General features: G+C 28.1%; 1 protein-coding gene across 6 annotated transcripts in view; it reads left to right on the plus strand.

The window, feature by feature from the left end:
* LOC107449242 (metal cation symporter ZIP14) overlaps positions 1-25,581 on the plus strand; it is a 59,374-nt gene that overhangs the window by 30,189 nt on the left and 3,604 nt on the right. For 2 of the 6 annotated variants that reach the window (XM_071184769.2, XM_071184768.2), the window contains exons 2-8: positions 13,745-14,106; positions 14,948-15,110; positions 17,428-17,597; positions 18,910-19,035; positions 19,996-20,235; positions 22,941-23,157; positions 25,391-25,578. In XM_071184769.2, coding sequence (XP_071040870.1) covers positions 13,789-14,106; positions 14,948-15,110; positions 17,428-17,597; positions 18,910-19,035; positions 19,996-20,235; positions 22,941-23,157; positions 25,391-25,578 — 1,422 coding nt within the window. In that variant the 5' untranslated portion in view covers positions 13,745-13,788. Of the gene's footprint in view, positions 1-11,272; positions 11,431-13,744; positions 14,107-14,947; positions 15,111-17,427; positions 17,598-18,909; positions 19,036-19,995; positions 20,236-22,940; positions 23,158-25,390; positions 25,579-25,581 lie in introns of those variants that run through there. The other 4 variants (XM_016064719.5, XM_071184770.2, XM_016064718.5 and 1 more) reach the window with 4 other exon arrangements.

A 25,581-nucleotide genomic window follows, 5' to 3' on the forward strand; every position in this document is an offset into this window, starting at 1 on the left:
GGATTGGAATACTATATTTTTTTTAAAAAAAATACTAGTTTATTAAGGTAACTCTAATTAATACCTTATAAAGAGCAATGTACAATAGTTAACAAGCATTTAGCAGTTTGCAATTATTCCTTGGCATTCAAGTGCCAGAAAAATTACAATTTGTAATTTTATAGCTTTTACTTCCATGTTCCATTTCTTTTTAGTTAGTCTTTGTGCTATTAATCAAAAGACATTATTAAACAGCTCACTTTGAATAATATAGTTTATATTAATTATTTAGAGAACGCAGGAAAATGACAATGTGTAAAATCATTCCAAAAAGCTAATAATAATGGTGTTAAATAAACTTTTAAAAAAATTGTCATTTTATTCTATGATTATGATATCAGATTTCAATGGCAGTTACATTAAATTGTCGCATTTAACTCGTAGATATATGGTATATTCGCAGAAGTCGGTAAATGAATATATCTTCGCACAAATTTTTCTTTTTGTTTATTTCAATAATATCCTGTTAAATAGAAGGTGTAAAACTTTAATAATGCAACAAAAAATTATTAATAAATACAAAAGATATACAGCACAGGAAAAAAAAAAATTAGATACAAAGCCTCAAAATATTTCGTAAATAAATTGAATGAAAAAATCCGTGTTTCGTAAGGTCGTGGACTATCAAATTTAGATTTTGATGGAGTGGCTGCGGGCATTTCAACATTTAAAGAATTACTTATCAAACTAAATTAAATTTAAATGTCACAGAAACAATTAATTCTTTTAAGTTTGTTGACTTTAAAAACAAGTTTTCGTTACTTAATCAGTATAATGCATTATGTGTTTAACGATCAGTCCCGCAGTGGACTGATCGTTAAGACACGGTTCCCAGCAGATCACTGACTACGTTCAGTGTGCGGGTGGGTGACCACTTGGATCAGTCTGCGTAGGGACCGAGGGTGTGCGGTATTGGTCCTCGTTAAACTGTGCTACCGTAAAGTGCTCGACTTCGCGCGCAGGTTGTCGGGCTACCGAAGTGGGGGTGCCATCCCCTCCGCAGAGGATCAAAATTGCGATGGCATGTCTTCGGATCATCCTCCGGGATGTTTCCCAGACAGTCGCCAATAGCCCAATGTGCAGCTCTAGTGCGACGTAAATTAACAACAACAACAGCATTATGTGTTTAAAGGTTTTATACGCGCACACACACATAATATATATATTATATTTAAGCAGGGCTGATATATTTCAACTCCTGTCTAAGCTTCACCATAGAATGGAATACAATTAATATTCTTACCATTCTGATCTTAAATTTTTGTATCATGTACGACAATAATGACTTGATGATATATTTTAAAGCAATTTCTACTTAAATTTTATTTTTAAAGAGAAATAGATGTTACCCTTACATTTTTAATAATCTTAAAACATTTTGCTAAACAAAGATTTTTTTTCTCATTAGTTTGTGTTGACGATAAATCATAATTAAGGCGTTGGATACTTCAAGTCAAAGCATAAAATATCTTCAAACTCTTAGAATTAAAGTATTATTTTTAAGGTAGTTTACTCTTTTATTTAACTTGATTTCTTTTTTTTATTCAGTGTCAGACTTAGTTTAGTGCAGCGTAATTATTGTTAATTTTATTTGCTTACACTGTTTACACAAGATTATGGTTAACAAATAAAAATTTTGAGATCATTTATGAAAAATTGAATGCAGTTGCAATGATAAATTTTTCATATCTGTTTTGTGATTCGTTTTTAAGTGATCTGAATTTCAATAAAATTTTCCTAAGTTAAACATAAAATTATTCATTTAAAATTAAAGAAAAGCAGCATTCATTATAAAGAATTACTAAGCATTAAAACATTACTAAGCATTAAATCATTACTAAGCATTATAAAGCATTACTAAGCATTAAATAAACATTAAATGCATAATTTTTATTTAGTTCAGAACATGTTGTCACAATCTTAATTATACGGAAAATTTACGAATTACGTTAAATTTATTATTACGAAACATTTATAATTATGAAAAATATATTATTACGAAAAATTTATCATTGGTTAATAATTTTTTTCATTACAGGTTAGAAACTCTTCGATACTATTCTGATATTTTGTAATTTAAACTGATATTATTTAATAAGTGGGTGTAAAGGTTTCCTGTTAATCTGTTGTGTTAGGTTAAAATATTCATTATTTACTAAATTTCAGTTGGCGTATATTTTTTTTTAAAGATTTCTTCACAAGGTCTATGCATATAATAGCTAAAGAAAAAGGGGTCTCGACTCTGCCATAAATATATTTGAAATTAAGTAGACAAAAAAAAAATCTATTTGAGCTGATTTAAATCATTCTTAGAAAGTACTGAATTGTTTTTTTAATTAACAATTTCAGTAATTTTTATGATAATTTAAAGGTTTGTTGACATTTGTTTTAATTTTATAAAGCTGTTATATATATCGCTACTTTTGATTATGCAATGAAGTATTATCGTTTAAAATTTTTCAATATTATAAGTAACTTCCCTTGCAATAAGATCCCAAGAAGGGAAAGCTAGTAATATAAAGTTTTTTTAATTTTCTAAAAAATAGTTATACTTTAAGTTACACTTACACATTTATACTAAGATAGTTTAAATGATTAATTACTCTAAGTTATTCATTTATGAAATTTTTGTGTTTTATTATAAAATTAAGTGTAACGTAGATATTTCAATTCTGACTGAATTATAATAAATTTGTTTTAATTTTCAGTTTAAAATTTCAAAAATTTTTAAGTCCGATTTCATAATCATAAAATAAGAACAAAAATTGTGAATTAAAAATAAAATTATGCATGAATAATCAAATTTACTAAATAAATCTATTTGTTGTACAGTTTAAATGTTACATATATGCGGAAATATAAAAACATTATAAATGTTACATATATGCGGAAACAAATATACAAATTTAATACAAATATTTGCTTACCTCCAATATTTTTGATGCAAGTTTTTTATGTAGCCAATGAAAGATCACATTTTATTTACAGAAACAGAATTACACAATACAAATTAAAAATTAATGGACGAAATTGACAAGTAAAAATTAATCAGAAAGAAAATATAAAACGAAATTTTAAATAAAATGCTACATTAAACATAAGGAAAAATCTAAAACTTAGAGCTTTTAGGATGAGTGTCTAAGACAAAGTTCCCAGACAAAATGACTGAAAAAATTCCCAAGGAAATTTTTATGTCCTGAAAAGGTTAACATATCAGTCCTAGTTAAAAGGCAGTCCTAGAAATCCAAGAGAATTCTTTGTTTGAGTCATGCATTTTATGACCGTAAATAGGATCTGTGTATAGCCGATATTTTAAAAAGTAGATGAGATAAGATAGAAACCATTGAAAGAACATTTTCCCTTAGAGTAATATGAGATGGGCTGGCTACTTTTCTGAGGGGAGAAGTTTTGTGGGTGGTAAATCAAGAGGAAAGGGATGCTATCTAATTTAATCACTGAAGATAAGCGTTTGTTGCTCTCTTGATGAATGGGTAGCAAAGAGGCAGCAGTGATTATTTTATTTCTGTTACAGACTAATAAAAGTCTCAAAATAAACTGTCATGGGAATTCTCCATTTTTTCCCAGTAAATAAAATATTTAAAAATTTTGTAAAATTAAGGAAAAATTATTTATAGTATTAAAAAAAAAAAAGAAATATTGCTCTGTACAATGGGGGGTGTTTGAACACCCTGAACACCCCCCTTACCTACGTCCCTGCATTGCAAAGCAAAACTTCAGATTTTTTGAAAAGACCATATATTGTGACACCGCAGGATTCAACGAAATTTTTACTTTCGAAAACTTAAGAGAAGAAGACATAAACCTCAGGCCGATTGCAGCTCATTTTTGTAGTGACATAATTTTAACTAAAATACAAAATATTTGATTTCCTTTTATTCCAATTACCAGAAAGAACCACCTTAAAGATTAAATACAAGATGAATGGGAAAAAGGCCGCTAACGGCCCCAGGCGCCCAGTTATATTTCGATGATGATGATGATGATAATACTTAAGTCACGCTGTAACATTTAAAAAGCAATCAAAAATAGTAAAATATTTGCAAAATTTACTTTGTAGTTGTTTACCGTTTTTTTTAAATTATTTTGGCTTGTCCGGAGCAGTTGGCATCTCTGGATATATAGAAAGCATACATTTTATTGCCACTTTAAATGTATGTAGAGATGCCAACTTGCTCCGGACAGCAAATATATATTTTAAAGTGGTAGTTTATCAATTGTGATTCTTGGTTTAATAAATTTAGTAGATTTTTATCCACCACTATTTCTAAATAATTAGTAAGCTTATATAATTCACCACTTTATAATACTAATGTCTTGGTGTACCTTATAATAATCATTCTGAAACAGTCAAATATTTGCAAAATTTACCTTGTAGTTATTTACCGTTTTTTTTTTTAATTATTTCGGCGTGTCCGGATCAGTTGGCATCTCTGTAAAATTTTACGCCAAATGCTTAAAAAAGTTGGCAGGTATGAATTTATATCGTTGTTTAACTACTTTATGAGCTTGCCAATTTAATTAGAGTCTGGTCTGACTGGTTTAGCTGGGCTCCTAAGGCCAAGAATAGCCCTTTTCCCATTTGTCTTCTTATACAAACAACAATAGACAGATTGCATAAAATGCAACAAATAATGGCCAATGGCAAGGTTATTTTAAATTAGGATAAAGCATACTTATTTTTTATATTTTTAAATTCCTCAAATATAACGGTACTGAAAATAATTTTGTATCGCATTTATTTGAAAAATTTTTGTTATAAATATTTTACTACCACATTAAATATAAGAATAAAATCTTGCGGAAAAACCGGAAAAGTTGGTAATTATAATTTTGGTTATCCTTATTGTTGTCTATGTTTTCTTTCTCATTTTGATAAAGTATAATTTGATTGCGAGTTTTTCAATAACTATGACCCAATTTTATAAGAGCTACTGTTTTTTTATTTTATATTGAATTTTTTTCATTCGACAATCGAAAGCGGTGACACGCCTGAAAGGTGAAATACCGATTTTTATTTATAGGCACCATTATATTTAACTGCTACCGTTTAATTTTTGAAACATTGATAACAATCAATTGTTTCAAAACATTAAATTAAATCTTACAACCAAAATTTAAAAATAAAAGTGGCATATATTTTAAATCCATAATAATAATATTTCTTTTTTAAAATTTAAACTGAAAGCTAAATTAGAATAAAATCAGGGCTAAAGAGGCATGGGTGAAATATTCTTTATTGCAAATCGCCAAATGGATCTTATCGCATGATGATTGCAGATTACGCTTCCCGGTTAACAATGAATTAAATTTTGTGGCACAATTAACGTAGCGGTTGCAGAATATTTTGCTATAAAAAATGGTGATATTGATCGGGAAAGAATTATAAACAAAAAATACTTAAAGCTTATAAATTTGAAATATTACGATTCCAAAAATGCACAATACATTTTGTACCTATATAAAAATTCACAAATTCTTCCCATTTCAAAGTTTTATCTACTTAACTTAACACATGAAAAGTCAGCATAATTCTTGATTTTCCCCCAAGTAAATATATTGTTCGATTAAAACTTTTAAAAAAATATTGAAAACAGAAATTGCGAATTTCATTTTGTCGAATACTCTTTACCACAAAATATCAAATAAACGTTTTAGAAAACTTTGCTTAATTAGTATTTTGACCTACAGCACAGCTGTCACATTTAAGTATTTTGAGCTAGATTTTGTTTTTATTCTTAAAAGGGTAGTAAAATTTATGCTCTCTGTTTATTTCTTGGATATTTTTAAATTTTATTTGAAACAATTTTGACCACCACTATACACATAAATTAATCAATATATATAAAAAGAAGTGTTTAAATTGAAACGGTGGTGTTACCATAATGTTGCAAAATCAAAATGTTTTCACACAATGTTTTTAATTCATGATGTATGGGATAGGGGCCGCTGCGCGGCCCAGGTACCCAATTTTTTGTTAATAAATGAAAATGAATGAAACGGTGTTGTCCATTTGCTCCCCAAACTTTAATTTTGTCATGTATGTTTCTAAGTTTAACTTCAAGATGAATGGAAAAAGGGCCGTAAGGCCTCAGACGCCCAGTTCCACTACAACGAACGAACGAATGATACGGAGATGTACGGCCCCAGGCGCCCAGATAAATATTGATGATGATAATGATACGGCGATGTAAGGGCCAGTGCCGTAACTTCACTCCTCGGGGCCCTGGGGCAAACATTTTTGTCGGGGGCCCTTTCAAAAACTTTCAGTACTCCATCTCTAACTGTCATTTTAACTATTTATGTATTATGTTAGTGAATGTATTTATGAAAACAAGTTATTTGTTCGCATATAAATTGGATTACAAAACATTGTAAGTTTTAAACATGACAAAATGCAAAATTTCAGCGAAATCGATTAATCCTGAGAAATTAAATTTTAAAAAAGTCGTGCTTATAAAGCTCGATTTCTCAGGAACTAATGCACTATTCAACCAATTTCGCTCAAATATGTATTTTCCATGTGGAATTAGATACTTTAAAATGATACAAAAAAAAAACCATATGCCTTACGATTCAAAAGTTTTCAGAATATTATTGTCCCAAAGGGGGATCGTTAAGACACGGTTCCTAGCAGATCACCGAAGTCAAGCATCACTGGCTGCGGTCAGTGTGCGGATGGGTGACCACTTGGGTCAGTCTGCGTAGGGACCGAGGGTGTGCGGTATTGGTCTTCGTTAAACTGTTCTACGATAAAGTGCTCGACTTCGGGTGCAGGTCACCGGGCTACCGAAAATGGGGGGGCCATCCCCTCTACAAAGGATCAAACCTCAAGGGATGTTTCCCAGACCGTCGCCAATAGCCTATTGTGCAGCACTAGTGCGACGTAAATGATCAACATCAGACTATTATTAAATAAAAAATAATAAATATTTACTAAAAGTTATTTCTTGCGTGGAATTATCTTTAGATAACAGAATTTTATAATCGTGTGCAAAATTTTTTCAATTCCCTTAAAAAGCTCTCGATCTGTAGTGAAATACAAAAAAATAAAATTAACATTTGGGGGTCCAAACTTTGGATAGCTCACCCGACCCAACTATTGGGACCGTATTCCCCAGATTACATCTACCTCCTATATTACGGGGGTTAGAAAATCGAATCTGTTGAACAAAAGTTATGTTTATTCAGAGAAAGTATGTTTTTGCGTCTGATTGCGTAACTTAAAATAAAATATCGTGCACTAATTAATTTGCATATTTGATGTCACACCCTCGAATTATTAAGATGGAGTCCTAGAACGTGAAGATCCGATCATTAAATCAAAAGTTATTCAGGGTGGTACTTTTTTGGTTCACTGTACGTAAATGTTACCAATTTACGACATCTCACTGAGGAAATATGACTAGGGGGAAAATATTCATGCTGTCTACTCCTGTCCCCCATGTCCACAGTAGCCTCCTTTTCCTCTAAATATAATGCTAATCATAAAATACCAATTTCTACTTCAATTTGGAAAATAGCTAGTAAATTGGAAAAAAAGTAGTTTCTTTTTCTAAAATTCTCAATTCTACTTGAATGTCTACTAGCGAATGTCAAATTTTCAGAAGGGGTTGCGCACATTATCTTCCATCTCAATTAAATTTCAGAGGAAAATAAAGTTTTCGATTTGAAAATAGCTTTAAAGTCGAAAATAAGAGTTAAATATAAATTTTACTTGACTTTATTCCTTCGAATGTCTGAATTTCAGAAGGGGCGAAGTATATTGTTCGCCCCCTCACTTTAATTTAAGGGGAAAATAAAATTTTCTTTTGGAAAATAGATTCAAAGTTTTTTTTTTTTTTTTTAGAAAAAAAGGAAAAAAAAATTACTAGACTTTATTATTTCAAATGTCAAAATTTCAGAAGATACAAAACACATTTTAGCCCCCCTTACTTTATCTCAGAAGAAAATAAAGTTTCCTATCCCTTTACTATAATTTAAGAGGAAAATTAAGTTTTCTATTTGGAAAATATTGTTGAAGTTATGAAACAAAACAATTTTCTTCTTCTAAAATTTCCTACTTTACTTGATTTTATTCTATTAATGTTAATGCCTAAATTTCAGAAGATGAGAAGCAAATTCCCCACACCCTTCACTTTTATTTCAGAAGAAAATAAAGTTTTCTATTTGGAAAATAGATTCAAAGATGAAATTTTTTTTAGTTACCAATTTCTATTATTTTTTAGCACTTCGAAATTTCAAAAGGGGCGAAACACTATGTTCGCCCCCTCATTACTATTTCGGAAGAAAATAGATTGAAAATTGGAATTAAAATATTTTTTTCACTTTCACTTTACTTTTCCAAAAGTCAAAAAACACATTAATCGCCCATAACAAAATAAAGTTTCCTACTTGATGTATAACTTCAAAGCTGAGAAAGAATAGCTTTTTTTTCTTCTTCTCTAAAATTACCTATTTTAATGGACTTCATCTTGGCGAATAACTAAATATCAGAAGAGGCAAAGCACATAAATGCTAGTGGAATATAAAGTTTTCTTGTTTCAAAAATAGCTTCAAAATTGAAATTTTTTTTTTTTTAAATTATCGATTTTACTTTATTTTTGTGAGTGTCTAAATTTCAGGAGGAGCGAAACGCATCGTTTGCCCCATCACTTAAATTTTAGAGGGGCCCTCTGCCTCCCCCTGGTTGGCACGCCACTGGGTCTGACGCTAGATAGTAGAGGAAACAATGTAAACCAGAAGTGCAATGTACAGAAAGTGTTAACAATCAACTACATGCAGCTGTGGCCTTTCCCCTTCTCTGCAAAGCGTGTTTGTTCTTATGAGAAAGGAAAATAATTCGCGAAAAGCTGTTATACCATTTTTTACTCTTTCCTTTATGTTATAGTAGGTACGTAATTACAAAAAAGAAAATTTTCACCAACTCTATCTTAACACAATTTCTTTCCTACATATATATAATTAGAGTACTGTATTTTGGAAAAACATGATGTGGTCTCTTCATATGGGACCCCCTTGATCGTCGGGGCCCCGGGGTGGTGCCCCGGCGTAGTTACGGCCTCGGTAAGGGCCGTAATGGCCTGAGACTCCCAGTTCCACTACAACGAAAGCATGATACGATGATGTCTTTACAAACAAAAACTCAAATGAAAAAAATTAACAAGGTACTAGAATAAAAATACTTCGAAAAATAACAAGATCATCCTGATTCATCAGAAATGTAACAATTCGCAGAGGCCTGAAAATGTATTCTTTATATCATTATTTTGCTATCATTCAATTCTATCATTATTTTGTGAAAATTAATAAACACTTCTTTGACAAAGCAATAAACTATAACATGGCTAATTTCAATAAATTATTTGAAAATTGAAATCTTCCGAAAGAGAAAACTTACAGACCAAGAGCATCATTCTACTTCAGTTTGACTGAAAAAGAATGTCATGAAAAGTTTCAATATTTTGAAACTTTTAGATAGGGGACGGTCCCCAATTACGCATTAGCCTCAGACCCCATCATACTTTAATCCAATCCAGTGTAAATCTGCTACCACTTTTTTCTTAGAAGCACTTTTCCCATTACTGCGGATTAGTAGTCCTACAGGTAAAAGGTTAAATTTAAATTTTTGTAATTTATTTTTTTGTCATTTTATAATTGAGCTTAATTAGGCTGTAGTTTTACATCTGCATAGTTTGAAATGTTCATTATTAAACGTAATTGTGAACTAGGGAAAGGTGTGGGAAATGTTTACAAATTTATCAAAAAAGCTTACTAGTTTTTAACTAAGTTTCTTTTCTCTTTTTAATTTGATCGGTTGTCTTTATTTTAATTGATACATACGCAAATATATAACATCAATTATTTAAGTAATTGTTAGCTTTTTGTAAAAAAAAAAAGAAAATAAAATCAAAAAGGTTTTTTTTTTTTTTTTTTTTGTCTAAAAACTTTTGCAAAAGTTAAATCAAGTTACATACAGAAACTTGGGCTTATGTTCGTCATTTGCCTATTTTTGCTGACAGGGGGGGGGGGGAGGGGTATAGTCCGAAAATGCAAAAAATATGCTTACGTAAATGTTACATTTGAATTTCCCCTTTCCAACAACTAACCTCCAAAAATAAATTGTTAGAGGGCAAAATCTTAATAAAATTAATTTTTTTAATTTAAACTTTTTTTTATAAATTTTTGATAAAAATGAAAAAGATTTTATTTTTGTCGTAATTTTTTCTATGCATTAAATATTCGCCTTATATTAGCTATGAGATTTTCAGCTATTGGGCTCAATTCAGCACTAAAGCTCAAATTAATTAATAGATTCTATGTAACATTAAAGTATCGTAATTTTTAATGCAAAAACTTTAGTTATTTTATGTTCCGAATCAAAAAGCTTTGAAAATAAATAATTGAAGAAAAAAACCTTTTTAAATGAATTATTTTCTTTAAAAAATTTATTGTGGTGACTATTTTTTGCTAAAAACAAAATGTAGCGTATTTATGTTTTCAAAAAAATTATAGATGGAAAAAGATTTTTTCAATTAAAAACTTTGTAATTATTTAGGCAATTTCTGTGATTATTTAATTAATTTGATGACAATTAAATTTAGTTTGTTTTATAATGTCTAGATTTAGATCTATGAATATAGTTTATAGGTTCTCTTCAAATTAAAAAGACATACGGAAATAATGATTCAAGACAATAGATTCCGTAAATCATAAACATATAATTTTTATTTAAATTTTTTTGTGGTGACTAATTTTTGCTAAAAACAAAATGTAGCGTATTTAGGTTTTCAAAAAAATTATAGAAGGAAAAAGATTTTTTTCAATTTAAAATTTTGTAATTATTTAGGAAATTTTTGTAATTATTTAATTAATTTGATGAAAATTAAATTTAGCTTGTTTTATAATGTCTAGATTTAGATCTATGAATATAGTTTACAGGTTCTCTTCAAATTAATATGACTTACGGAAATAATGATTCAAACCAATTTAATATATTCCGTGAAACATAAAAATATAAATTAATGAAAAATTCTTGAAATAAGAAGTCCTTAGATTTATTGCCGATTAGTTCCCCCCTCCCTACTTCTAACCTTGGGTGCCTTGATGTTTGATTGAATCAGAACCATTGGTCAATCAACCATAAGATCAATCCAATCAATGACATGATGCTGAAATTTGATTGGTTGCTGGAAACACCGGCAGTGGAAGTGGGTGTGAGAGTGTGTTTTTTGTTTATGTATGAAATTTCAAGTTTGTGTGAATGCGGTTCATTCATAAACATCCAAACAAGCGAGTGAAAATTTATAATTTGTTTATTTCAGTTGTATGTTGATGAATTATTACTTTTATCTGTAAGAGGGTTTGTATTTGGTAAAAATATAATTCTTTTGCTTTATTTTCGTAAAAAAATATTTAGTCTTGCTCAAAAAAAATATAAGAAAATGATTATTCCTCAATTTAAAATGTTTTTAGGGAAATATTTTGATTAACTAAGCGATCATAAATAGTGATAGTAGCGATAAAAATAAGTTTTGCTCATTAATTTTTCTTTCTATTCATGTTAGATATCGTGATATTTCACTATTACTTTCCCTTTTATTTACCTACAAATAAAGATCTAAAATTTTGCTAGATTTTACTTACATTGCCTATGATAGAAACAAAATTTGATCCGAATCATTATTATTACTGGGGAACTGAAAATATATATTTATCATTTTTGCATGTTAAATGTTAAACATTTTTTCCATTAGGTACAAATGTTCCTTAATGGTATAAGCTTTTGGTTTCAATAAAATTGATTAGCGATAATGATAACTGGAAATTTTCAACTTAATTAATTTTTCTCATTTTTTAGCTTACACAGAAAACGCTAGATTCATTTACAAAATTGATATCCTACATATTTAGAAAGTTTACATGTTTAGTTTATCTATGGTTTGTAGATCTTAGAAGCAAGAATTATTCTCTTGACAATATTTTCGGAGAAAGAGAACCTTTTTTTAAGTCAATGTTTGTAGAATAATAGAAAATATTTTTTACTTCCAATAAATAAAGAGTATACCTAGAAAATTATGCTTTTTAAATATTATATCATTATATGATAGCTATTTAATTAATCAGTATTAATAGCATGATAATAAAATTATCTTTGATATTCTCAACTTAAAATTATAATTTTTACTTTGAGAATTTTCATTAGACAACTTTATTCAGTTTTGTAAATGCTTTTTAATTGGGACAGTTAAAACTAATTAACATTCCAAACTAAAAAGTTGATGTTTTTTTTTTATGTATTGATTAAATAATTGTGAATAATCACAATCAGTTTTTAAGAAAAATATCCTTGATGACATCATTTATGCCTCAAATGTATTGCAATTAAGAGCAATTTATTTAACTAACCTTTTGCACTCTGAGTACTTTAAAATGCTGTTTGAACAAATGTAAGCCCTAAATTATTTAAAATACATAATAGAGTATTTTTATGTGAATTTTAAAATTCTTGAAATACTAATTTAAGCTTGTGATTATTAATTAATAAGGTATGAAGCATTTAATTTTAGAGTGGTAGCTGTTGATGGCGTCTCGGAGGCGACATTGAAGTGCAAAGGGTTAAAATTGTTCTAAGGAAGCATTTTTTTGAAATTTTATTTTATTCAAAGCAATTAAGTTTACAAAAACTTCTTTAATTTTAATTTATTTTATTCCACTGTAGTATTTAAATATTTAAAACATACCATCATTGTAAATAATTTTAAATAAATAATTGTAAATAATTTCAAAAATATTCTCAACTATATTCCTTTAAAGGAATATTTTCCAAACAATTATTACCAAAAATTTTTCCTGTATAAATGTGTATCTTACTAGCAATGTTGAAAATCAGACCTTTTAAACTTTTCAAAATATGGCCCTTTTAAATATGAAACAATTAAATATTTCACACATTGCCTAGGCATTATAGAATGATACTCCAGCAATGTAAATACACCATGTATTCCAGAAATTGCTTAGCTATTCTACAGAGTGCCAGTGTTTCATCCGTTGCCAATGGCATGCATAAACTGTCAATTTTTCAATATTTTTTTTAAAAAAATAATTTCTTACAAATTTCTTAAAAAAAATAATTATTTCACAAAATTGCAAATATTTTTAAAAAAAAAAATATTTGTAATTTTGTGAAGTAAACATTTTATAAATAATAGTCTTTTCATTTTTGTTTCATACTTTGCTTAAAGACCCATAGAGCATTTGTCAATCAATACAATGCTTCAATAAAGTACATATTAATTCTCGTTCTGTATATATTAGCTGTAACTTGTAACATGTACGAAATGTATTCCTGTTCTATAAGTAGAAGGTGACATTTAACTCGTATAATTTTTTTTTTGCATGGAAAAAGCAACTTCTACTTGTTTTTAGATAAGGAAATATGTATAAATATTCGCTTGAATTTGCATAGCTGCTAGAAGGTTAAAAATATCCTATATAAGTTTCACTTTTTTTAGCTAAGAATGGATTTTAAAGAAATTAACTTTCTTGTAGATGAAATATTGTAATTGCTAGTAAATTATTTGATCATAGTATGATTACCGATATACTATTATATCATTACAGATATTGACATCTTCTAGAACTGATCTTGTTTTCATTTGTTTCTTAAATTGTGTTTTTATTCCAGGTTTATGCTGGCATAAAATGACTTCTTAAATTTAAACATTAAACATGTTTGGGATATCAAAGCTCTGTTTGCTTCTATGTATATTTATCTTGTATGGATTTCTTCAGAAATTTTCCTGTTATGCCAATGTAACCATAGACAACCTAGAAACAGTAGAATCATTATCTGAAATTGCTCTTCTTAAGCATCATCCACAATCAGCTTATTCTAATTCATCAAACGTGACTCAAAGTTTTGCTTTGTTATTAGAGGACCTACAGAGTCATAATTACACGCAAGAACCGGTGACTCTTAATTGTTCATCTTTATCAAAATATCCATTTCTCCCTAGACATTTGTGTGATGATGGAATTTTTTCCAAGGTAAATAAATATATTAATATTTAATATATGTTAATTTAATATTTTACTTGTCTAATTGATTTACTAAATTTATTTTGAAGATTATTAGATTTATTTATTTAAAACAAAATAAAATAATAATCCAAATGCATATTTCTGATGTAGATATTATTATTCGAAGTCTAAAAAAATTTTGTGATTTGTGTTAATACTTATTATTTTAATTTTATTTTATAACCATCGTTTGAACAGCCGATGCAGGATATAAAATGCAGGATAGCTTGCATCTTTAAGTTCAGAACAAGATGGAACTAACACTAAAAACCTCAATGCAAACATAAATTAAGTTTCATTAAAAATAGAAAAATCACAGACATATAGCTAAGTTAGATATTAATTTATTTTACACAGAAAGGTAATTTTTAATTAATTTAAAAATGAAAAATTAAAGTATATAATAACTGTGGCGTTGCTTTGTATAACATTTGAATACAAATAACTAAAAGTTCAAAATGTTTAACTGTCAAAACCCTGCCCAAAAATATTGAGGGTTATCTTCATTCGTCACTGGAAATATTTAGTGGATTTCGTACATACAAAAACTGATAGTTACTTCAAATATGTACAAGCAAAAAAATACTCATTTGATTTCTTGTAAGCAGGTTTATTTGTTGAAACAAAAAATGATCACTGGAAAGTGTTATGTTGGATAGTTTCTAGTAATGGTTTTTTCTCGGTGTTACCTAAGTTTTTTTAATATGTCAAAAAAAAAAGCTGTAATTATTTTGCTCTGCTTTTTTAATAAATGCGCTGATGATTCCCTTTCTTTTCCTATTCATCATCATTTGTATCTGTATTATAGTGTTTATCAGCAAATGATATGCTTCAGCTTGTTCCGCCATCAACTAAAAGTGTTAGTGAGGCATTAGCAAGAGTGTGTCCTTTACTCTTACTGCAACTACATAACGGTGCTTGTTCATCTGGAGATAATGACCCTCCCAGTTTAAGACCGTCAACAATGGCAGGTATAGAAATAAGATTGATTTCATTTCTCTTCTTATTTTATCGGAACTTATATTTTTTTAAAAGCAATCTCTTTTTTTTTTAATACAGATTTTTTGTAATAATAGATTTTTTATAATATATGTACCAAAAAAATGCATTTTGAAAAAGCAGAAAATACTGATATAGATGTCCTTTCACTTTTTTCCACTAGATTAATCTTGTCCCTGTTATTCAGTAAAGTAAGACCAAACCAAACCGTAGCCAGGATATTTTTTCGGGGGGGGGGGGGGATTTGGTAAGAAGCAAGGACAGTTTCAGACATGCAAAGTAGGGAAAAAACATTGTAACAAATATTGTTTATTCTGTTATTTGCAAAAGTTAAACTAGTAATTAAAAAATATTACATAATACATATTTTTCAATTAATATTACATAATAACAGTATTGTAAACAAAGATTACAAAGACATGCGACGGGGATTTGAAGAAAATTAATATTACATTCAATTAATATTACATAATAACAGTATTGTAAACAAGGTTTACAAAGACATGCGACGGGGATTTGAAGAAAATTTTTTGATTACTTTTTTAGGACAAACCAGAATATCCCGAAATATGCTTAATAAAGTTAGTTAATAAAAGGTTTGATTTGACAGTTTTTGTTTTTCTTTTTACTGAGAGGCTCAAAGAAAGACTAAAAAGTTTGAATCCCAGAATTTGGGGGGGGGATTTGTCCCGATGGTCCCCCCCTGGCTACGGGCCTGGATCATACCATAATTTCCTTCAATTCAATTTTGTAAGTTCACATGAAAACTACTTTGGTATGCAGTCTACTTCTCTATGGTTTTCGATCTGACTTCCTCTAATCCTTAAAATTTTCTTCTTTTTATTTGAAATCTGCCTTCATTTGTCTCTGTCAAGTGATTCTTGGTCTTCTCCTTTTTCTCCTGCTGTCAGGGGCCCAAGAAAAGTAAAATTGTCTAAAAATTTTTGAAAATTTCTCAAAGATAATTATTTTGAAGACCTCAAGTTTTCGAATGACTAACTTTCTAAAGCACTTGTTTTAGAACCATGTAATAAAATTACTTTGACTATTTTATAGATATTTATTTTTGGTCAGCATTGAGTGCTTCCAGAATTTTCCGAGGCTTCTAAAAGATGCTCTTGTATGGATGACTCTGTTCTTAATATGTGACTCTACTTTTACTGCTGTCAGGGACAGAGCCAATATGCATGAATTCTTTTATACCGTCAATTTTGTCGTCATCAATTTTTAGTTTTCTCTGAGATTTTGCATATATTCTTATAGTTTGGTTTTTTTCTTCTTACTTATGTACAACCCTACATTATTAGTATATTTATTAAAGAATTGTGCCCACATCTGATGGCAAAGTTTGTTAACAACAATTATCTATGAATCTACATTTATTATCATCTGTATTCGATATTTCTTGTATACAAATATCAAGGTAGATTATAAAAATAATTTTATATGAGATCACTAATTTAAACCATTATTATTTAAAAAGAGATTATTTATCTTGTGTAGTTTTAAAATTTGTATACAGATGATGATACTATTTGATTTTTATTTCTTTTTCTCTTTAATTCTAATTCATTTACAGATATTTAATAAGAAAAAATGCTTGTGAACGTTTTACCACCAAGTCAGAAAAACACTACTCAGCTATACTCGGTTTCTTTATTTGCTAAATTTTTGTTCCACATTTTTATTCAAAGTTGTGGTAGAATCTGTTTGGAATTTTATTTTTGCTCAGTTTTGACTCTTACCTGCTCTTAAAGGTATCAACACTGAATTGAACGGGTTTTCTCTTCATAGGATATTTACATTTGATTCAAAAATTCATTCCGAAAAAGTTGTGTTCTGAAGAAGAATTTTTTAAACCCTCCATTTTTCTGTATTTTCAAGCCCTAACTGTGTTTTATGTGGGAGAGACGTTGTCAAGGATGCATCTTAAAGAACGTCTAGTTCTGACTAGAAGTTTTTATGACAGATATTAATAAGCTACGGAGAAAATTCAAGATCTCCAGTATGTTTGACTTGTAATGACTTAGTGATATGTTTTGCATTTTGATTTGTTTAATACTGACATAAAATTTTGTGTCAGCATAAAGCAAATCTTAATCTTTTTTCTTCATGTGTTTGTTATATACTAGTCAATAATAGTACAGTCAATTGTTGTATATTCAAATGCTACTGTATAAAACAAATAAAAAATATTAACATTATGAATTTTTATTTTATTTTTAGCAACTAAAAATGTGTTTTTCATGAATTAAGTATTTTTCTAAGTTTAAACATTTCTTTTTACAGTTTGGGGCTATGGTCTCCTTTTTGTGACTATTATCAGTTGCTGTTCTTTGGTTGGTGTGATAATATTACCGTTATTGAGCAAAAATATCTATCAAATTGTCCTAATGCTGTTTGAAGGTTTAGCTGTTGGGAGTTTAGTGGGAAGTTCACTCTTTCACCTTATACCACAGGTAAAAAAAAATTAAAAAATTTCCAAATTTTTTTAAAATTAATAATTAAATGATGATAGACCTTTAACTATGCATCATTAGCTAGTGAAAATGACTTTAAAGTTCTTATTCATCATTGATAGGTTTTGTCTAATTATTTAGCAATTATAAGGGAAATTAAGCATGAAATATATATGGAAAATGTGTTTAAAGAGATCCAAATTGCTTTAAAGAAATTCAAGTTTTAGTTGTTCATGATATGTTTTTAGTCTTAATGATTTATTTTAATTAAAATTTTTTGGAATGAAAAATGGCATCTACAATTTGCTGTCAGATTGCAGTGTTATGATGTCTAGTTGTATAATTATTAAATTATCGATGAAGGAAAAAATTTCATTTTTTAGGGGTTATCCCATTTTTAATCTTTTAAATTTATGCCCTTTGTTTTTATACATTATGTTTCAAAAATTTAATTATTGAAAGTTTTATGATATTTTAATGGTTAATTCCAGATGGATAGTAGAAAAAGAATATTTGAAATCATAAAAAATAATAAATATTTATTTATTCTGTAGTTTGATTAATTCATTGCTTTTTCCTGTTAATGTTTTAATATTTTTTTCTTTATTTACTTTTCTTTATTATACTTCTTATTTTTGTCTTTGCTTCAGACTATATATTTTACTGATGGATCTAACTTGTCAAATTTAAATTTATTTAGATGACTTTAAGTATCTTTTTTTGATTTATGCTACGTAAACTATTGTGCAATGTTCTCTTAACTTTTGTATTCAATATTCACAGATTTCGACTTGTTTTTGCTTTGATCATTAGATTATTCTTGTCAACGTCGTTTCTTTTCATGAAAAAAGCAATTGTAATTTGTTTTTATTGGCAGAATTCAGTCTTCTAAATTACTGCTGCTAAAATATATATTTAAAGTATTTCAAAGTATTTCAAAGTATATAGCTAAAGTATTTCTTGTTTTGTTGAGATATTTATTTGCCTCAAAATAGTCTTTGAACTTTGTGCCATTTCCCCCTACTTTTAATTCAATTCAAAACAATGTTTTGTACTTATTTTTAACCATTATCGAAACTCTATTTTGGATATTTATAGAATTGAAATAATCGAAGAAAAAGTCTTTTTTGGAATTATAGCGAAGCAATATGTTAGATTTTAAAATACATTAAAAAATAAATTGTTATATACATATCTATTTGTATTTTAATTTATTAATTTTTTTTTGTTTTAATTTTGAAATTATTCTATTCTGCAATCATTTATTTAAAAAAATTTTTGTTTCATTATATAAACATTTTTAATTTTGTAGACTTTCAAACTTGTGGGACAAGACAAAGAACATAATTATTTATGGCGTTCACTTCTTATTTTTGGTGGAATTTACTTGTTTTATGTTAGTGAAAGATTTATGAAAGTTATTATGGACATTAAAAAGGTGAGTGCATTGCGATTGTTTAAGTTTACTGGTATCAGATTTGTTGAATTATTTTAAAGGCTCATTGAAAATTTTCATTTTAAATTTTTCTCACATTAAATTTTTATGTAAATTTAAAAGCTAAGTATTGTAATACAATGTTTTTGATGAATCATTTTGATGTAGTCATTAAATTTACTATTATTATAATATAAATACAGTATTTGTGCAGTCTTTATTATTTGAATTAAGTGGAACATATTTAAATAATGTATTGGAACTAATTACTAGCTAAATTACTATACAATATACAAATTTTTTTTTAGCAATTGTAGAACAGTTTTAAAGGGTTGCTTACAATTCATTGAGAAATATTTAATTCATTAATAGAAAAATTAAATTACTTTGTGTGCATTAAAATTACTCTGTATAAAAATTAAATGCTAGAATGATAAATCAGTGTATAGAAATAACAAGAAAAAAGTGGGGTAGATAATAATATTTTTTTTGCTTTTAAGTTAAACTTTCTAAAATTAAATCATTAAATTCTAGTTATAATAATGTAGGTATTACTAGATGACTCCAAGTTTAATGGCAAAGTTTTCGATACAATTTTCAAAATGAATTAAAATATAAACCTTTAAAAATATGTGCTAACAGTTTCACAAAATTCAAAAAACAGTTTCTTCATAAATTTAATCTTTTAACATCTTTAAATATAAATCTCATTAAAACATATTCTTTTTTTTCTTCTGATATTATACATAGTTAGATTTTTTAATAATTATTAAATGTAAATAACTTTTAAAAATAAAAATAAGTGTGTTATACTTTGTTCCATATATTAAAATAGTTAAGTGTTTATTATATAGAATTGGAGAAAAAAATTGTTTGCTAAAAGAATAAGCTCTTGATTTTATAAGATATTCAATTATATGGAATTAGTTTTTGCAATAGTTAATGTAACATTCTATTTTACAGGCAAGAAAATCTAGAAAACCAAATTTGGGATATGGTGACAATTCTGCAGAGTTTTTAAAGCCTTTACCAGAAACTAATCATTCTGGAAATGGGTTGGTAAAAAATGGAAAATATGATAAAGCAAGAACAAATTCCACTCCACAAATTCTTACTGCTGAAAATTTAAGTAATCATAATAGTTACAAACTGATCAATGAGAGCTCATCTGAGCTCAAAGCTCTTTCAAATGATGATGATGAAGTAAGAAATTTTTCTTGGAATGACCCATTTTTTGGGGAAAAAGTGTTAATTTTTCGTTTTTAAAAATCTTGGTTCAAGTTACGCACTAAAATGCTACATGGAATACATTTATACTTGAATTGAAAGAATCACCCTGAGTCAATACAGTAGAGCGCCCATTATCTGAACGTCCAATTATTTGAACTATGTCCGAATTCGCTTCTTTTTTTTTAAAGTTTAGAATACTTGTTAACTTATCGACAATTTTTTTAAATTTAGAAGAATAAATAATATCCATTACATCTGAAGACCACATTCAATTTAAAACCTTTTTTAGCAGTTTTCTTATAGCAGTCAATACATACATGTATTGTTATACAGTTAAACCTACATACCCCTTTAGCCCTCTTCAACTGAAAATTATCTTCCAAGAATGCAAGCTTTTGACAGTCTACAATGGTTGGAATGAAGAAGGAGTTTATGAATAGATATGTGCGGAAGTTTTACAATTAGGGGATGGGTAGTTGTCACTTATGGTTAATGATTAGTGATTGCAGTGCTTGGAATCTTAAATCTTGGAATAAAATTCTCAACAGTAAAACAGACGAAACTGAAGTTTCTGAACCAATAGATCTTCCGGATGAAAAGATGCCATGTTATACAGCAGTAGAAATAGAAGACTGGTGTCAAGACACTGAAAACGACCCAGGATTTCAAATTTAAAATTATGAAATTGTTGCTGAAATTTTGAATGAAAATCGGAACTCCGCAGACGAAGAGGAAGAAGTTGGTGATCAAGTTCAAGATAGTGGACCTTCTCATATAGAAGCAAGCAATTCATTAGATATTGCAATGAATTGGCTAGAACGTCAAAATGATGTTGATCCAGTTCAGTTGATTTATTTAAAAAGAATAAGGGACATGGCTGCTCAAAAAAGAGCATCTTCTTTGAAACAAAAGTCTTTGCTGGATTTCTTTTGCAATAGAAAATAAAGAAAAATGTGGTAAAATCAGTAATTGATAAAAAATTTTTCATAAAAAGCTGAAATATGATAAAAAATAATTCAAAATGAAAAAAAAGTAAAAAAATAAATAAATAAAAAATTTTTAAAAATTGAAAAAAAAAACTTCTAAACACGCCAGAGCTATTTTAGATAGTGCTGCCAGATCTTAAGCCTAGAAAAAGTGTGAAGGGAAGTTAGTGCATAAATAATAATCATTTAAACTAGATTTTAAACAACTTTCCAATTATCCGAACCTTTCATTATCCAAACCACGTTCGGTCCCGAGCAGTTCGGATAATCGGCGCTCTACTGTAGTTAGAAACTGATCACTGAGTTCTTATTTGAGCTCAAGACTCTCTCAAATGATGAAGTAAGATAATTTTCTTGGAATGATACATTTTTTGGGGAAAAAGTGTTAATTTTTTTTTGTTTTTAAGAATCTTGATTCAAGTTATGGACTGAAATGCTATGCAGAATAAATTTTTACTTGAATTGAAAGAATTGTTTTTAGTTAATTGTTAGAAACTGATCAATGAGAGCTCAAAACTATCTCAGATGATGAAGTAAAATAATTTCTTGGAATGATGTATTTTTTGGAGGAAAAAAAAAGTCACATTTTTGGTTTTTAAAAATCTTGATTCAAGTTATGCATGAAAAGATAGAATTTTTACTGGTATTGAAGGAATTGTTCTTTGTGCTTAGAAAAACTTAATCAAAATGTTGTTATCTCATAATGGCAGTCTTTGCAGATTTTTGTTATATGATAATACTTTTTTTTAATAATTCTGTTTTTATAACGGTTGTGAGTTGAGCTGTTAATCTCTAGCCAGCATCCTTTTTCATGATGATTCAAGTTTATTCAAAACTATTTTATAAGCAATGCTATTGTTTACATATTTTTTTCTTCAGATAATGCACTTAGTTTTTATGTTCTATTTAAAATTATTAGTAAATAAAATAATAAGGCATTTTTTTGAAAGCAATTCAATTTTCAGAAATAGTTTTTTTTTAAATAAAATATCTTAGAATATTTTATTATTTAAAAGAAAAAATTTAAATAAATTTTTTTATAAAAGTTTTTAATTTTTTTGGATTTTTAAGAAATTAATTATTTTTAATTTCTGACTTTCTTCAAGGCCCTTTTTTCTTTTGATCTTGATTTAAAATAATATTCTTTACAAAAACCTTTGCAACCCCTTTATGTATTAACCATGTTTTTGTTCTGATAATGATAAATGTTTTGATTTAAATAACAAATATGTGTATACTATAGTTTAAAACTAAATTATACACATTTTGTTTTAAATTCATGCAAATTTTATTTTTTATTTTTTTTTATTTTTAATAAATGGATATCCAGACCATGTTTTTGACTGCCAGGCCATTATCGGCTCCCTCTTTCAACTTGGAGCACCTCCCGTCGAAATTCTCCATGGCCATCGGGCTCCAGAACTTGCAAACCTTGTTATCAAGACTTTTGGAGGACTCTAATCTTTGCACTAGCATAGACACGGCAACAACAATAAATGGATATTCTTGAACTTTCACTGACTTTACACACTTTAGATTATTTGTTTGAATTTATCCGAATCACTCAGTTTTTAACTCTTGTAACTTCGCATTTTACAAATAAGAACTACAAAAAATTTTATTTCTTAGTAAAATTTATTTGATAAGTGTTTAAGTATTAGATTTTATTGAATTATTTTTCAAATTTTCTAGCCTCCTCATAATCATCATACTCATCATCATGAACATACTATTCATTTTGAGAAGGGACAATCCGCTATCGGTACAGTTGCTTGGATGATAATATTTGGTGATGGATTGCACAACTTTATTGATGGTCTTTCAATTGGTGCAGCTTTTTCAGAGAGCATACTAGCCGGCGTCAGTATATCTGTAGCTGTGATCTGTGAAGAATTTCCCCATGAATTAGGTATAGTTTTATTAGTTCAATATGAGTCAGTCTCTATTTTTTTTTCCACCGTGAATTAACTCAATTAATTACCTAGGCAGAGCAGAGAGAAGTTAAACATGTATTTAATAATCTCTATTACATTTTCCCATTTAAACTGATATTTATTCAACATTGTAATATTTTTGAAACATGTAAAACATGAAGTCCACGTCCTAATTAAAATGGAAAGTATTTTTCTGACAAAATTATATTATTACAATACTGAAATTGAACTTTTTTCAGAACATTTATTTAATATTATATACTGTATATTCCGGTAATAACGCGCACTTTTAATACATAAAATAACATTGGAATTTACGGGTGCGCGGTATACTCCGAATATAAAAAATTATAGATTAAAAAAATTAAAATATAGAAAAATACTTTTATTTTAAAGAAATAACATACCTTTACCTATATACTTTATTGATTTTCGTTATTACATAAATAGTTCATTATATTAGTCTTCCGTTATTTCTTCAGGCACGTCATCACAATCTGTTTCGTCTTCATCATATGTGTTACCCTCATCCATAAATAAACAGTCATCTTCTGATCCGTCCAGATTATTTGAAATGCTGCATTTTTTGAATGATTTTCTAACCATCTCAGGCTTAATTTCATACCATGCTTTTAATATCCATTCGCACACTGTTTCCAAACTTGCATGGCACATATGTCCTCCTTTCGTAAAGGTTTTCTCGCCCTCCAACATCCAAGTATTCCACTGTTTGGCTGAACTAATGGTGTCAATCCGCCCGGAATAACTGCCATATCGGTGTTACATTCTTTCAACAATTTTTTTGTATTATCTGTAAGGTGGGACCTAAACATGTCCCACACTAAAAGGCTTTCTGGTTTTCTATTGATACTAGACGAGATATTGCACACGTACAATCCAAATTTCCGTGCTCGTTATACAAAGAGCACATCTTAAAATTCAAAAAAAGTTATTCGAAATTGCGAGTGCGCGTTATACGCCTGGGCCCATTATGCGCCGGAATATATGGTATTTGATTTGCTTGTTTTTAAAAAATACCTTGGTTTCTGTATAATTTATGTTACAATTTTTTCATTCTCATCCAAATCAGTTTTTTGCCAACTTAAACAACATTAAAACTAAATTTTAAAAACTCTAAAAACAAACAGTATAAATAGTAAAACTGCTAATTGCATAATTTGAATTTCTGTAGATCTGTATAGAAAAAAAAAGATTATATGGTATAAATTGTCTTCAGAGGTTTGTTTAAAAAAAAAATGAGAAAACGAAATTTAAAAATTATAACTTTTAGTTTGCTTTACACAGATTTGTTTCTAATTTATATTTTTAAAAATAACAATTGAATAAAAAATTGAATTTTTCAAAAACATGTTAAAGTAGTTAAAAGATTAAGAATGATATTTTTTACTCTAAATCTTTTGTAATAAAGTTATATTTTTAAATAAGTTTGACTATAAATCTGTTTCCATTAAAATTTTTACAGTTTAATGCCTTCTAGAACATTACAATCTAAAAGTAACATTGTTCTTTACATTTAATATTCTGTTTGCACTGTTCTGTTGATTGCAATTAAAAGTGTGAGAAAAGACTTAAATATCTTTTGCTGTGTCACTCACTTACTGTGCCATTTCTACAGTCTAAAACCTTCTAGAACTTTAAAATCTAAAAGTAACATTGTTCTTTACTCTGAATATTCTGTTGATTGCAATTAAAAGTGTGAGATTAGACTTAAATAATATCCTTTACTGTGCCACTCACTTACTGTGCCATTTTTACAGTCTAATACCTTTTAGAATGTTACAATCAAAAAGTAACATTGTTCTTTACTTTTAATATTCTGTTGTTTGCAATTAAAAGTGTGAGATTAGACTTAAATATCTTTTACTATGTGTGCCACTCACGAAAGTTCCTCAGCAAGATAATTGCACTACTTCTAGCTGTTTAGTGGAAATTCAATTCTAAATTTCGATTGTTTTTCAAGTATTTTTGAATTTACTTAAAGCTCACCTACATGCATTTTTTAACATGTATATTTTTCATATTTTTAAAATTCAAGTAAATATTGGAAGCAAATTATTTATAAATAAGTAATAATAATATCAATGCCAACAAAGCCTAAGACAGAGAAATAAATTTTGAATCGTATTGTTGAATTGTGAAGAAAAAAGTTGAAAAAGCATATAAATTGTAATTTTTTGTTTGTTACAGGAGATTTTGCTGTTCTTTTAAGTGCTGGTATGACGATGCGTCAAGCCTTATTATATAATTTTCTATCTGCAATTACCTGTTATTTGGGACTAGTTATGGGTATTTTACTTGGTGATTTTGCAGAAGGTGCACCTTACATTTTTGCTCTGGCTGCTGGCATGTTTTTGTATATTTCCCTTGTGGACATGGTA

The sequence above is a fragment of the Parasteatoda tepidariorum genome, chromosome 5 (assembly GCF_982258835.1).
Source record: "Parasteatoda tepidariorum strain Cologne lab strain chromosome 5, Ptep-v5.0, whole genome shotgun sequence".
NCBI lineage: Eukaryota > Metazoa > Arthropoda > Arachnida > Araneae > Theridiidae > Parasteatoda > Parasteatoda tepidariorum.